This window comes from Nannospalax galili, unplaced genomic scaffold, assembly GCF_000622305.1.
Source record: "Nannospalax galili isolate Female #2095 unplaced genomic scaffold, S.galili_v1.0 scaffold128, whole genome shotgun sequence".
In the NCBI taxonomy this organism is placed as follows: domain Eukaryota; kingdom Metazoa; phylum Chordata; class Mammalia; order Rodentia; family Spalacidae; genus Nannospalax; species Nannospalax galili.
In genome coordinates, this window is record NW_008360322.1 from 4,262,200 (window position 1) to 4,276,042 (window position 13,843).

Below are 13,843 nucleotides of genomic sequence, written 5' to 3' on the forward strand. Positions count from 1 at the left end.
GTTTGGCTGGGCATAGTAATCTGGGTTGGCATCTGTGATCATTTAAAACTGGGACTACTTTGGTCCAGGCTCTTCTGGCTTTCATAGTTTGCACTGAAAAGTCAGCTGTAATCCTGATGGGTTTTCCTTTATATGTGACTTGTTTCTCTTTTGCAGCATTCAGAATTGTTTCTTTGTTGTGTACATGTAGTGTTTTTACTATGATGTGCCGTGGAGATTTTCTTTTCTGGTCCTGTCTGTTTGGTGTTCTATACATTTCTTGTATTTGTATGGGCATATCTTTATTTAATTTTGGGAAATTTTCTTCCACGATTCTGCTGAAGATCTGGTCCATGCCATTATCTTGGGATTCTTCTCCTTCCTCTATGCCTGTGATTTGTAAGTTTGGTCTTTTTATGGTGTTACACAATTCCTGCATATTCCATTCTTGTGATTTCTTAAATTTTTCACAATCTTTGCATGTGTGGTCTAGTTTGCACACTTTGTCTTCCAGTGTTTATACTCTTTTTTCCATTTTATTTGTCCTATTCCTGAGGCTTTCTCCTGTTGTTTCTAATTGGCTTACTGAGTGTTTCTCTTTCCTTCTTCACTTCAGCCTGAATATTCTTCAATATTTCTCTTTTGTGAATTCATTCAGAAGTTTATCCCTATCTTCCTTCAGTTCTTTGATTTCTTTTTTTGTGTGTGTGTGTTCTTTAAATTCACTCAATTCTTTTATCATGTTTATAATTGTTCTTTTGAGTTCCATGTCCTGCATTATCTTTAGGGGGTGCTCATTGTACCCCTCTAGAGGACTATTGGTATTTGCTGGGGACATGTTATTTTGGTTTTTCATGTTATTATTTTTTCTCTGTGATTTTAGCATGTGAATTTCTTTTGTAGTTTCTGATTCTTGTGTGAGACTCAGGCCTTCAAGTTTAGGTTTACTTCTTTTTGTGAACTTTATGTGTCTTTGTGGTTTAGTTTTGGGGCATGAAAAGCTGGTTCATCTAAGCTTCCGGCTGTCTCTCTTTGTTTGATATTGGAGTGGCCGGACTGATTTTGTCTTCAGGAGTTCCCACTGGGGTCCAATTCAGATGAGGGTCAGATGATTTCAGGCTTTCTCCTAAGGTCTGGATCCCTCCAGGAATGATTTTGGCCTCAGGAATTTGGGGGTTGGACCGGCCTGGGAGCCTGGCCCAGAAAAGATGTTGGTCTAGGGCAGCTAGTGGCCATGCCACCCAGAGATGCAAAGGCAGATGGGGCGGGAAGCGACCCCAAGGACTCCTGGGGACTGCACTGAGGAGCTGGGTTGGTCCCAGAGAGAGGCCTGAGGGTGCAAGAGAGACCCTCTTTTTTTAAACTAGCTAGGGATTATTTATTTCTCGCATTATCTAACCCTTCTGCTGTGGTTTCCCCATTTAAAGTGCCCCCATTTTTCCCATTTCTCCCTTAACAATATCCTTCTCCTATGGTCCCACCTTTCTTGAGCGCCTTCTTTCCCAAGGTTCCTTGTATAACCTTCCCTCCCCCCTCCCCTTAAAATCACCCCATTTTTATTCATATCTCCCTTATTAATGCCTGTTTCCTACTCTTATTCTCTTTCAGATTCTTTCTTTTCCTTTACTACCTCCCTGGTTCCTTTTCATTATCCTGGTTCCTGTAGTTATGTCTGGATACATACTCACTTGTAAGGATTTGGTGCTAGGATCCACATATGAGGGAGAACATACGTCTTTTTTTTTTTTTCTGAGTCTGTGTTACTTCACTTAGTATAACAAATTCTAGTTACCCAGGCATGACTAGTTGACAACTGAGGCTATCCAACACAGCCCACCTACCACAGGCTTCAAGATGTCAAACTACAACCTCATCTGAAAGGTTGTATCTCTTTCCTTTGAAAGAGAACCTCCAGGGCAGCCTGCTAAACCTGGGGAATGACTTCCAGGTCCTGATAGGGCACTGCAGCTATGGCCCAATTGGATCTGTCTACTGCTTGAGCTGGTGGCACAACTCGGCATGAAGCCAGGCCAAGAAGGAGGCCAGGTTGAAGAGCTAATGCTGCCCCAATCCATTAAGGCACACACCATGACATCATGTGACCCTGATGCTGGCCATGGAGCCACAGGATTTAGTCTTTAGCCTGCTGGGTTTCAGACTTGCTTTGGTCCTACCCTTCATTCTATTCTGCCATTCTTCCCATTTAGAATGGGAATGTTTACTCTGTGACACTGTATGTTTAAAGCATGTAATTCTTTTTTTATTTAAAGGGATCACAGCTAACAGATTGCTGTGATGCTCAATAGACTACAGAGTTCAATTTTTGAACAGTATTGGAACTGTTAAACCTTTGGGGACTCCTAAGTTGGATTAAATGCATTTCACATTATGATATGGCTATGAACTTGGGGGCCAGGAGTGGTATGTTATGGCTTGAATCTGAAATGTCCCCCACAGGTTCATGTTTTAAATTCTTGTTCCCTAGCTAGTGATGTTACTCTGAATGACAGAACCTTTAGGAGGTAGGACCTAGTTGGTGGGCCACAGCTTGCCCCTAGTTTCTACCTTGCTTACTGCTTCCTGGATTGCCACAGTATGAACAACTTCTGTCACAGCTTCCCACTGCCATGAACTGAGCCACTCTGCCATGTCTTTCCCATTATAATGGACTGTAACTCTCTGAAACTGTGATCCAAAATAACTCTCTTTTAAGTTGTTTCTTTCAAATACTATGGCCAGATCAATGCAAAAGTATCTAATAACATATCTTCTGACAATTTCATTATAATGCCTAGGTACAGATTTCTTTAGGTTTACTTGTAGTTGACTGAGCTCCAATAATGTGAATGTTAATGCTTTTCATCAAACTTGGGGAATTTTCTTTTGTTATTTAAAATCCATTTTTCTTTTGCCACTTTCTCTTTTCTTTCAGGAAATCTCTTTATATTTAATGTAATTGACAGTCACTTCTTCATTGACCTCTTGTTTGTGTTCCTCAGTTGGTCTGAGCTGATTCTTTTTCTGCCATCTAATCCTGGGGATGAATCTCTCTGATGTTTTTGAGTTGTATACTTTTTAACCCCCAAGTTTCTATTTGATTATTTTTATATAAATTTCTGTCTTTGAATATATATATTTTTTCTATCTGGTGAAACATTAGCTCCCCTGTCTTTTTTTTTTTTCTTTCTTTCTTCCTTAGGTATGATTTAGTTCTATGAATATATTTAGATTATTTAAGCTGTGCATGCCAGTACATCTGTAGACCCAGCTACTCCACAGGCCAAAGTAGAAGAATCGTTTGACTCCATGAGTTTCAGGTCAGCTTGGGCAACGCAGCAAGAACCAATCTCAAAACAGAAAAACCTACCATAATTATCATTGATTTAAAGTCTCTATCTAAAAGACCCACAACTGGTCAAAGTGCAGAGAATAAGAGACCATGGAGTGCTCAACCCTAAATGGGACACCTATATTGTACCTTCTCCTGAGGCTCAGGGAACATTGCAGAAGAGGTAGTAGAAAGATTTTAAGAATCATAGTAGATGAATACAAGAAAACTGTGTTGTCTGAACAACATAGGGTAGTTACACTTATGAACCCATGGCAGTTAGGATAGCATAAGACCTGTGAAAACCCAAATCAGAAAGGGGCAGGGGCCCAGGATGGATGGGGGAGGTGGGAAGGAAGCCCCAGCTCTAGCTGAGGTTCTACTGGTAATTAATAGATGGTGAGAGAGGCAAAGTCAGTTTTCCTTACTGGTGTGATGCCTGGTAGGTTGACCAGACTCCAAGGTCAACCACACACACAAGAGCATTTGGGAAATACAGATTAGACTCTATGGGCCCTTAAAAAAAGCAAATAATAATAGAGGACATGAAGTTAAGTGGGGCTAGTAAGAATGGAGGGGGAGTCTAAATATGGTCAAAATGTATTATATGAAATTCTCAAATTGATAAAAATGTTTATTAATTCTCTGTCAAGTATACCCAGTATCTAATCTTCCTCTTTACTTCTTTTTTCCTCCTTATGTATGAATCCCATTTTGTTTCTTTGCACCTCCTCTCTTTTTGTTAAGACTTAGACACAATATGATTTGGAACTCAAAAGATGTAGTTTTCAGAGTTTGTTTTGCTGCTGTATGTTGTTGCTACACTTTTAATCACTTTCAGAACTGATTCTCTGATGTCTCTATTTTTTGCCTTATGTGGCACTAAAATCTCTGCTTCACTAGCTTGGTTATCAGCTAACAGCCAAAGATTTTTTTGGATGATTTGAACCAATTAGTCTAGCTTTTGTCAGTTTGGGGAGAGGACGACATGCACATGCTGCCACACATGTTCAGCACTCAGGCCAGCAGCTTACAGCACCACCTCAGCTTTTACTTTCTGCCTGCATGAAGCTCCATCATCAGACAAAAATGAAGCCTTGGGAACATCTAGGTCTTTCTTCTGTTTCTTACTACTACTATAATAAATGAACCAGAAATTAGTCTACCACAAACTTATTGACTAAAAACATAATAAATTTAATCTCTTACAGTTCTGAAAGGCAGATCTAAAATCAAGGTGTGAAACTAAAGAACATTATGTTAAGTGCAGTAAGCCAAACACAGAGATGAAAACCACATGATTTTGTTTATAAGTAGAATTTTTTTTAAAGCTGATTTCATTAAAAAAAAAAAAAAAGACAATAGAAAGATGGTTATCAGAGAGTGGAGGGAAGAAAAAAGGGAATGAGGAGTTGTTGGTCAACTGTACTCCCCTGAAGTGGGGGAGCACCATGGACTGGTGTCCTAGGTTGAATAAAAAAGGAAAAAGAACAATCTGAATCCCAGACTTATCTCTCTCTGCTTCCTGATTCTGGAAACAATGTAACCAACTGTCTCACACTGCCATGTTTTCCCCCTCCACAGTATATTTGCAAATATACTTTTGCAAATCATGGTCAAAAATAAACCTTTCTTTAACTTGCTTTTGTCAGGCATTTTGTCACAGCAATGAGAAAAGTAATACATGGGTGTTGCATAGGACTGTCCTCTGACATGGACAGATGCCATCTTCCCAAGCTTGGTTGTACCAGCTTACCTAGGATCAGCACAGCTAACCTTGTTGATTGTGGGGAAATCCTGGGATGGCAGCGTTCTCAGTATAGAGTGGCATGCCTGCTTGATCACCTCGGAAGTATGGAGATGCTTTGAGAACAGCCGAAGGTCTCGAGCAGACGTCAAAAGCCCTAGGAGTAGTGCACCAGGGGCTGAAGTATCAGCAAGCAGCTGCAGAGGCAGCCTGGTCACTCCTATGTGTTATAAGAGATCTGTCCCAAGCCCAGTCAGAAGCCCAGAGGGAGACTTGAGGTGTAAGAGATGAATTGCAGCTAGAAAGGGATACAAGGCAGGCCTTTTCAGTATTGGTCTCTATCTTGTCAGTAAATTGGATAAAAGAGAAAAAGAGACAGAGGTGTTAGCCTGATGTTTTTATGGCTAGGGGGCCAGAAGGGGAAGAGAGACATGATTAAATCAATAATACAAGGCTCATCCTGGAACCCCCAAATCTGGAACCCATGGGAGAGGCAGATAGTGATGAGGGAGTGACCTAGAAACAGCTGAAGATGCCCCTTGGATCCCACCTTTAATACAAAGAGAAGGAAAATCCATGGTTCAGCATGCTGATAGAGGCCTTAGCAATGGCCAGATATGAGAGACTATGGTAATCAGAGACTGCTCAGCACTAGAGCTGTTGGCACTAGGGAAGACTTTCAAAAAAGCAATGAGGGAACCCCTCACCACCTGGCTTGTAAGGCTGTGGGACATGGGAGCAGATGGAATTAGTTTAAGTGCTGTAGAAGCAGAAAAGCTGAGCAATATAACTACCCACCCCTTCTTGAGGCACAGGTTACATAACCTGAGGCAGTACTGGGGTAATCAGTCCCTGATGAGCTGGCTTGTACAGTCATTAGAGATACTTGGTCATCACCAGTGGAGGTCCCATAGATATCAATGGATGGAGGATAATAGAGGGACAGGAACTACCAATGGAACTGGGTATAAGGAAAGTTATGTAAGATGCCCAGTTCACTGGGCCAGATAGGCTTACATTCACCAGAGATTTATAAAAGAACTTGATTCAGCAGGGATCTTGAGACTGATATGGAGCTTTAGTGGCTTCACTGAGTGCCTTAGTGGGGCACAATTTTTATGAAGTAGGAGAGGCTTTGACAGATATAAGTGACTTAGACCAGCATGTAAAGTGTGTCTATAAAATGGTAGAGCAACCTAAAGAGACAGGAAAAAGACAACACCAAGAAAGAGGTCAATTTGGATTATTCAAAGGCAAATATGACAAGATTTGTGTCAAGCCCAAGTTCCTAAATTCTGTGCTAAGGAGATTCTAGAAGGCTTTAAAACCTGAGGAGCAGTTTACAGAAGGCATCCACAATAAAACAATACAGGTGCTAAGATAAAAATTGTTCCAGGGTAGATAATTTCCCCAGATTAAACAGCATACATTTCCCTCCTGTGAAAGGTTATGTTAGGGGTTGAGACAGTTTGATCAGCCAGGACCTCTCACAGCATCCAGGTGTGGTTGATGGAGGGATAACAAGTAAGGCTACAGTAACAGGTCAGACCCATTGCTTACCTGACCCAGGAAATCAACAGGTACAGGAGGTACTAAAGGGGCTCAATTCCTCCTTTAGTCCTATACAAGACTGGGCAGCTTGAGCCAGCACCAATGAGTTTATCAGGGATGGGGAAATGAAGGGAGGCCCCATGTAATAACTGCAGGCTACAGAATGGCTCCGAGAAAATGACTAAAGACAGTTAAGTTAATGCCTCTTACCTATGCTATTATAGCCACCGTGGATCTATTGAGAAAACAATTGATACAAATGGATAAAATCTTTTCATACTGTGCTAGACCTTGTTTATGCTTGATTTAGTACATAGTGTTAACCTCTGAGTGTTTTGCAGATGTGGAAACCCATTTCAGAAATACCAAGTACACCTACAGAAACAAGGATAAAAGATTCACAAGGGATCCAGGCCCTGATGCAGTTTTGAAACTGTTGGGAGCTTTATGGTTGAATGAGGCACACGTGATATCCACCAGGATGATTGGGAAAAGTCTACTACAGCCTGGGCCTGTAGATGCTAAAGAGTAAACAAAGACATCTTGAGCAAATAGAGGCTCCCAGAAACTGAACAATTGTTAAATGAAAATCACAGTGTTAAAGGTGGATTGCCCCACCCATTTTTGTTGGGCAGTGAGGCCCCAGAGGCCCCAAAATGATAAAGGCTAGTGCCACTAATTTTGGTTAATGCCAGAACTAGATGGTTAAGACCCTATTGCTGAAGACACCACATGATGTGAGCACAGGAAAGGGAGAAATCGAACTAGGACTAAGCTGGAAACTCAATGCCAGCCAAATGGCTGGTAGTCATAGTGCTAGAAGGCACTCTGCAGATCACTGGAGAACTGTTCCCTATAGTCCAGCTTAATGTTGGACTATCAACATGCTAAGCAAAATGTACCTGCCAGTGCAATAGTTGCATGATAAGTATGTACAAAAACAAATTTCCAATTGGATTTAAGGCTTGTTCTTCAGAGAGCCTGGTACTACAAGCCAGGCCAATCCCTGGAGACAAGGGAAGTTACAGGTCACTGCAATTGTTTTGTTAGATGGTGTGATGCACCTGCTAAAGTGCCTCCCACACACTTGTGTTTACACCCATAGCTTATGACCCCAGTCAATATCCAACCATTTGTGTTTACGCCCATAGGTTATAACCCCTGCCAATGTCCATTTAGATGTTTTCTTGTTTCCTGCTTCCTCCTTTTCATTTGAATTTTAGAGGAGGAATACCACCAAGATAGGCCAACAGCTATATCCTGAAAACAGGTAATAAAAAGGTTCAAGGGTTCAATATCTTGCAACAGTGGGAGGAAGATCGGCTTACATCTGTATCACTCCCTCCAAGGCTCAGACTCTTGTGGAAGAGGATGGTGGAAAGGATGTAAGAGCCACAGGAAGGGGTGTTGTATAGTACTGTCCTCAATAGGCAGTCCACGGACAGATACCATCTTCCCAAGGTTGGTTACACCTGCTTGCCTAGGATCACCACAGCTAAGCTTGTTGACTGTTACTCTTAGCAAGAAAGGAGGGACAAGGAGAGTCAGCTACACCTCCCAACCAACCAGTCAGGCATAGTTACATGAGAAGGTGGGGCTAAGGGTATTTAAACCATGGAAGCCAAGGGGAAGCTCTCTTTTTTAAAAAAATATATTTTATTTTATTTAACAAAGCATAGGGTATGGCACCATTTACAGAAGAGTGGACACCCCACATTTACGGCTGTACTGTAATGAGTGTGTATTTAAGTTCGCACTCAAATACAGATTCTGTGACCTCCCAACAGCCACACAAAATGGTAAGAGAGGTGCCTCTTGGTGTTGTCAGCTTATATCATTTGCTGCTCCCCCCACATGCAGCTAAGTCAACTGATTGGGTGGCGGTGGGGGTAACTGACTTGCCCAACTCCTTGATGAGTGTGGGAAGGTGTGACTATAGCTTGCTGGCATAGCAGTCGGGGACATTTCCAGTTAACACTCCACCCCTTCCTCCGGCTCTTACATTCTTTCCACCAACCTCTTCTGCAAAAGTCCCTGAGCCTTGAAGGGAGTGGTAGGTTTGGGATGATCTTCCTCCCATTGTGGCAAGGCACTGAACTTTCAGGTCTCTGCATTATCTCTTTTCCATGGGCTGTTGGCCAGTTTCAGTGGGATTCCATCTACTATAAAAACATACACTGCAAGGAGCAAGAACATCTAAACAGTGACTATAATAACTATATAACTATAATAACTTAACCTATGAGTGTCAACACAAATGCTTGGTCAGTACTTTAGCAGGTGCATCATTTTCATCTAACAAAGCAATTGCAGTGATTTCCCACTGGGGCCTATATTCTCCCCTGCCACAGGGGGTTGGCTGGGTCTACAGTACCAAATGTGTGTTCCACCCCTAGAGGTGGGCATTATATCCAATTGAAAAATTGCTGGTTGTACATACAGCAGACACTCCACTATTTAGCCAGCAGGAATATCTTGTTTGGTATGTTGGTAGTGCAATATGCTGGATCCATTATGGAGGAGAATCATAGGGGACTATTCTTCCCCAGTCATCTGCATGTTGAGGCTCTCTTGCCTTTTGTGCAGCTGTGGGGAAGTCACAATCCTGGCTTGGATGGAGACTTTCCAGTGTGGCCTTCAGAGGGGAACACCCACACTCCCGTAAGTAAACCCTCACCTATTGCTCTATAAATAAATAAGCCCCAAAAAGTTACTGGTTTCCCTGACTGCAGTTTGGCAAAATCAGACCTTGGTTTGTCATGGAACTAAGGAGGGGTAGTGGACATTGTTTATGCCTCTTAGAAGGAATTTTAGCTACAATGGGGTAAATTGGTTTTGTTTGTTTTTTCTGAGGCAGGGTCTCTCTGTAACCCCAGCTGGCCTGAAACTCACTATGTAGACCAAGCTGGCCTCCATCTCTCAAGAGACCACCTGCCTCTGCCTTCTGACTACTGGGATTAAAGGTGTGTGCCACCATGACCAGAAGTACATGGGGCAAATTGTTAGTATTTCATAGTAAGTTGACTCTAGTCAATGAAAATGTACATTTCAAACTGTGAGATAAATTTTGAAATGTCTGACTATAAAAAATGATGCAATAGATATATTAATTAGCTTAATTTCATATTCACTGCTACATACATATATCAAAATATCATACCGTATCCCATATGTATATATAAATAAAATATATTCATTAAATATAAATAAAAATAAATCACGATGTTGGAAGGGCTGCATTCCTTTTGGAGGTTTCCAGGAGAACAGCTTCCCAAGGCTGCCTTCACTCCTTGGATCTTAGAAGAACCTTAAGGGTCACACTAGGTTCTCTCAGCTAATCCATAACTATCTTCCCATTTTAAGATCCTTAATCATTATCTGTCAAATCCCTTTTATGATGTTATATACTCATAGGTGCTAGAGGTTAGGATGTGAATAACCTGGGGGTCATTATTCAGCCTACCACACCTGACCATACATACAGTCCTATACATGTGCATGTTTTGCAGGAAATCCATTTTTAAAGTCATTTAGAATCACAGAATTCCAGAATGTAGGGTTGTTTGTTTGTTTTGGTCTTTTTGAGGCGGAGTCTCCCTGTAGCCCCAGCTGGCCTGGAACTCACTATGTAGACCAGGCTGGCCTTGAACTCACAGAGATCTGTCTGCCTCTGCTTCTCAAGTGCTGGGATTAAAGGCATGTACCACCAATGTCTGGAATATTTTTATTTTTTTAAGATTATTTTATGTGTGTCTGTATGTGTATTCCACATATGTACAGGTGCCCACGTAGGCCAGAAGAGGGGTGGCAGGTCCCCTGAAATTGGAGTTATAAGCAGTTGTGAGCTACCCAACAAGGGTGCTGAGAACCAAACTCAAATCCTCTGGAAGAAGAGTAAGAGCTCTTTATCACTGAGCCATCTCTTTAACCCCATGGAACATAGTTATTACTGAAGGGCTATTCCAGTCAGCCCAAAATTCAGGTCATTAGCAGGAAGTTCTCTAGAATCCAACAAAAGACATATAGCCCTGTCCTGGAATAAGACCTGGTACAAAAATGCCAGTATGTTACTAGATACTTCAAAAAAGGGGACCACTGAGATGACTCAGCAGATAAAGTATTTGCCATGCCCCCCGCCACATAATAGAAAAACTAAAAAAAAAAAAAATAAAAAAATAAAAAAAAATTAAGTCTTAATTTAACAACTAAAATGGCTAAGAGAACAGAGATGCTAGGAACAAACAGTAATTTGAGGAAGGTAGCTTTCAGTCTTGAAAGGTATGTGACACTATTCCTGGGGTGATGTGAACAAATGTCTACTGTACACCCAGAGGGAACCTACAACAGACCAAAGTAAGGATACCACCAAAGTCCGACTTGGTGAACCAATGAGTTTTATTGGGGTTATAATACAGGAGTATGGGTGAGAGGTTTCTTACAGGACAAAAATAACTCAAAGCCGCCACCAAACACCTAGCCCACCATGGGTAACATCACAAAAGCTTGAAACCTGGGGCTTACTGCACAATTTCCAGGCAGTTCAACAGGTTGTAGAGTCTCTTCAGTTGCTCCAAGCCTCTTCAGGCATTCTAGCTGGTCTCTGCTTCTTCCAGGCAGCTGGCTGATCTGAGTCGCGTCCAGGTACCTAAGCTACTCTGAGAGTATCCCTCAGTGGTCCTTCCTGCTTATAAGTTTGGGGGAGGGAGGGTCCCAGAGCATCTCATCAGTTTTCAAGGACTTCTTGAAGCTTCTGCGTTGTTTACTTCCTGAGTCTTAATCAACCTCCCTTTTAGAACATCCTGGGTCTTAATGAGCTTCCCCTCCAGGATGGAAAGTTTCACTTTTCTTTAAGAACGTCTGGTGTCTTTAGAAACTTTTCTCTAAGATAGAATGTTTTATCTTGGAGGAAATTGTTATATAACAAAAGGGAAATGGTGAGGGGGATTATGAACAAATAACACAAAGATGCTAAAAAGCACAGATAATTGTTATTTTTCATAAGTAAGAAATTTACAATATTCCATACCCTAAGGACATGGCATAGAGGACTATATGAGACACCAGGCCCTTTCTCTCCCTACATGCAGAGGAGAGGCCAAACCAGGACATGGAGAAGGTAGATGTCCATAAACTAGTAAGAGTGACTGCATCAGAAATTAACCCTAACAGCACCTTGATTTTAGACATCTAATCTCTAGAAATTTGAGGAAACTAATTTCTGTTGTTTAAGTCATCCAATCCGAGGGTTTTTTTTTTTTTATGGGAACTCTGGTGACAGGAACTGAAAAGATCTTTTGGTAGATGTTTCTAATATCATGAAATTATTATAAAAATTGTCTCCTCACAAAGACATTTATTGGTTTTAGATTTAACACAAACATTCATTCAATCACCTGATAAATATTCCAGTAAAATGTTAGGCTGCAGATCTTGTAGGTATAGTGGGGGTGGGGGTGGGGGGAATATATTGGGATATATCTGTACAAAGGACAGATAACACAAAAACTAATAAAAAAATATCATAGCACAGTACAGCAATGAGTATACCACCTTTGTAAACCACAGTAGCAGAATCCTGAGAGTGTGTGCCAAAATATTAGGCAGATCATAAGAAAGGTAAAACGTGGCTGTAATAATTTGGGGGAAAAACTCATGTTGAACTACAGTATACCAGAAAGTTTTCATGGAGAAAGGTAGCCAGCATAATTAAACCACTAGATCAGACAATTTTTATTTTTCTTTGTTTTTTGAGGAAAGTTTTTGCTGTGTAACCCCAACTGGCCACTAACTCTTGACTTTTCCACCCCTCCCTCCCAAATGCTTGGGATTACAGGCGTGAACCACCACACCCAAATAGTCTTACATTTAAAAAATCTATACTTTGAAACATTTTTGCATAATATATATTTTTAAATATTTTATATTTTCAGGTAATATGCTTGGGGCACAGAGAAAATAAGATTAACAAAGATTGTGTGAAGAAATTTGCCATAAGTGTAATTTACTGAACTGCACTAGTAAAAACACGGTATTCCCTTAGAGAAGGAAGATGGAGCCAGCCATCAGCTCACAGCAGCATTCCTTCACGTGAGGACCGAAGCACAAAGTGCCTATGATGTCCTAGGCACCGTCTGGGGCACACAATAGGCACAGTCCCTGTTGCTAGGAATACAACAATGAATAAAGCTTCCAAAAATTTCTACCCTTGTGACACTTACATTTTCATGGAGGCAGAAACATGATTTAAAAACAGGAATTAAATATGGAATAAATCGTGTAAAAGCTATAGAGAAAAAGGAAAGAAAGGGGGCCTGGGCGTGGTGGATGAGGATTCTGCTCAGAGATCAGCTGGTCTCATGATGGCATCTGAACAAAGGGTTTCCATCCACCCGGTGGAGCCGGGTCGGAAACCCATCTTGGTTCGGGAAAGACCTACTCGACTCCTCCAGTTGTTCTAGCTCCGATGCAATGCCCAAAGCCTCGCCAAGTCCTCGGCGCCCATCTCGCACCCAGAGGCCGCAGCATCAGCGCCCATTTTGGGAGAAGAGACGGAGAGACCCAGGCACGACCCCGCCACACAGCGAGGAGGCAGCAGCCGGGACTTCCACCGAGGTCTGACCCCCCCCCCCAGCCACAAAGTCACCATTCTAAGCCCTGTCAATCGCCGGAGCTGCCCTGGCGAAGCCAGGATGGAAGAAGCGACTCCCAGACCCCCGCGCGGCCCCCGCTCACCGCCCGCGGGGCCCCGGCCAGCAGCCGCCGCACCGGGCCACCCGGGTCTCTGTTACCTGTGGCGGAGCCAGTGCCGCTCCCGCGCTGCTCCGGGCCGCCGCGTCCGCCCCCGCCACTGCCCCAGCGACAGCGGTGGCCGCTGCGGCCACCACCACCGTCGTCAGGGCCGCCATGTTTCCTCGCCGAGACGCTCGCGCCGCTGTCGGGGAGCAGCTCCCGCCCAGCGCTCGTCACACCGGTGCAAAGCGCTAGAGCAGTCACCGAGGGCAGGGCGGACTGCCAGGTAAAGCGACGACCCGCGGAGGGGGCGGAGCCGAGGGATGGGCGGGGCCCGAATGCGGGCTGAAGAATGGGGCGGGGTCTAAGGACAGGGCGGGCCCAGAGTGGGCGGGGCCTGAGTGCGGAGGCCAGGTATGGCGCGGGGCCTGAGGGCGGGGCTGAGGGATGGGGCGGAGTCGAATGACAGGGCTGGGCCGAGGGCTGGAGGCCGGGGTCAAGAACAGGGC

The 13,843-nt window shown here is 43.1% G+C and overlaps 1 protein-coding gene across 1 annotated transcript in view; it reads right to left on the reverse strand.

Annotated features, from left to right (window-relative positions):
• Positions 1-13,630, reverse strand: part of Ccdc112 (coiled-coil domain containing 112) — a 54,446-nt gene extending 40,816 nt beyond the window's left edge. Inside the window, exon 1 of the mRNA XM_008825258.3 lies at positions 13,394-13,630. Coding sequence (XP_008823480.1) covers positions 13,394-13,510 — 117 coding nt within the window. The 5' untranslated portion in view covers positions 13,511-13,630. The remainder of the gene's footprint in view (positions 1-13,393) is intronic.
• Positions 13,631-13,843: the final 213 nt, after the last annotated feature.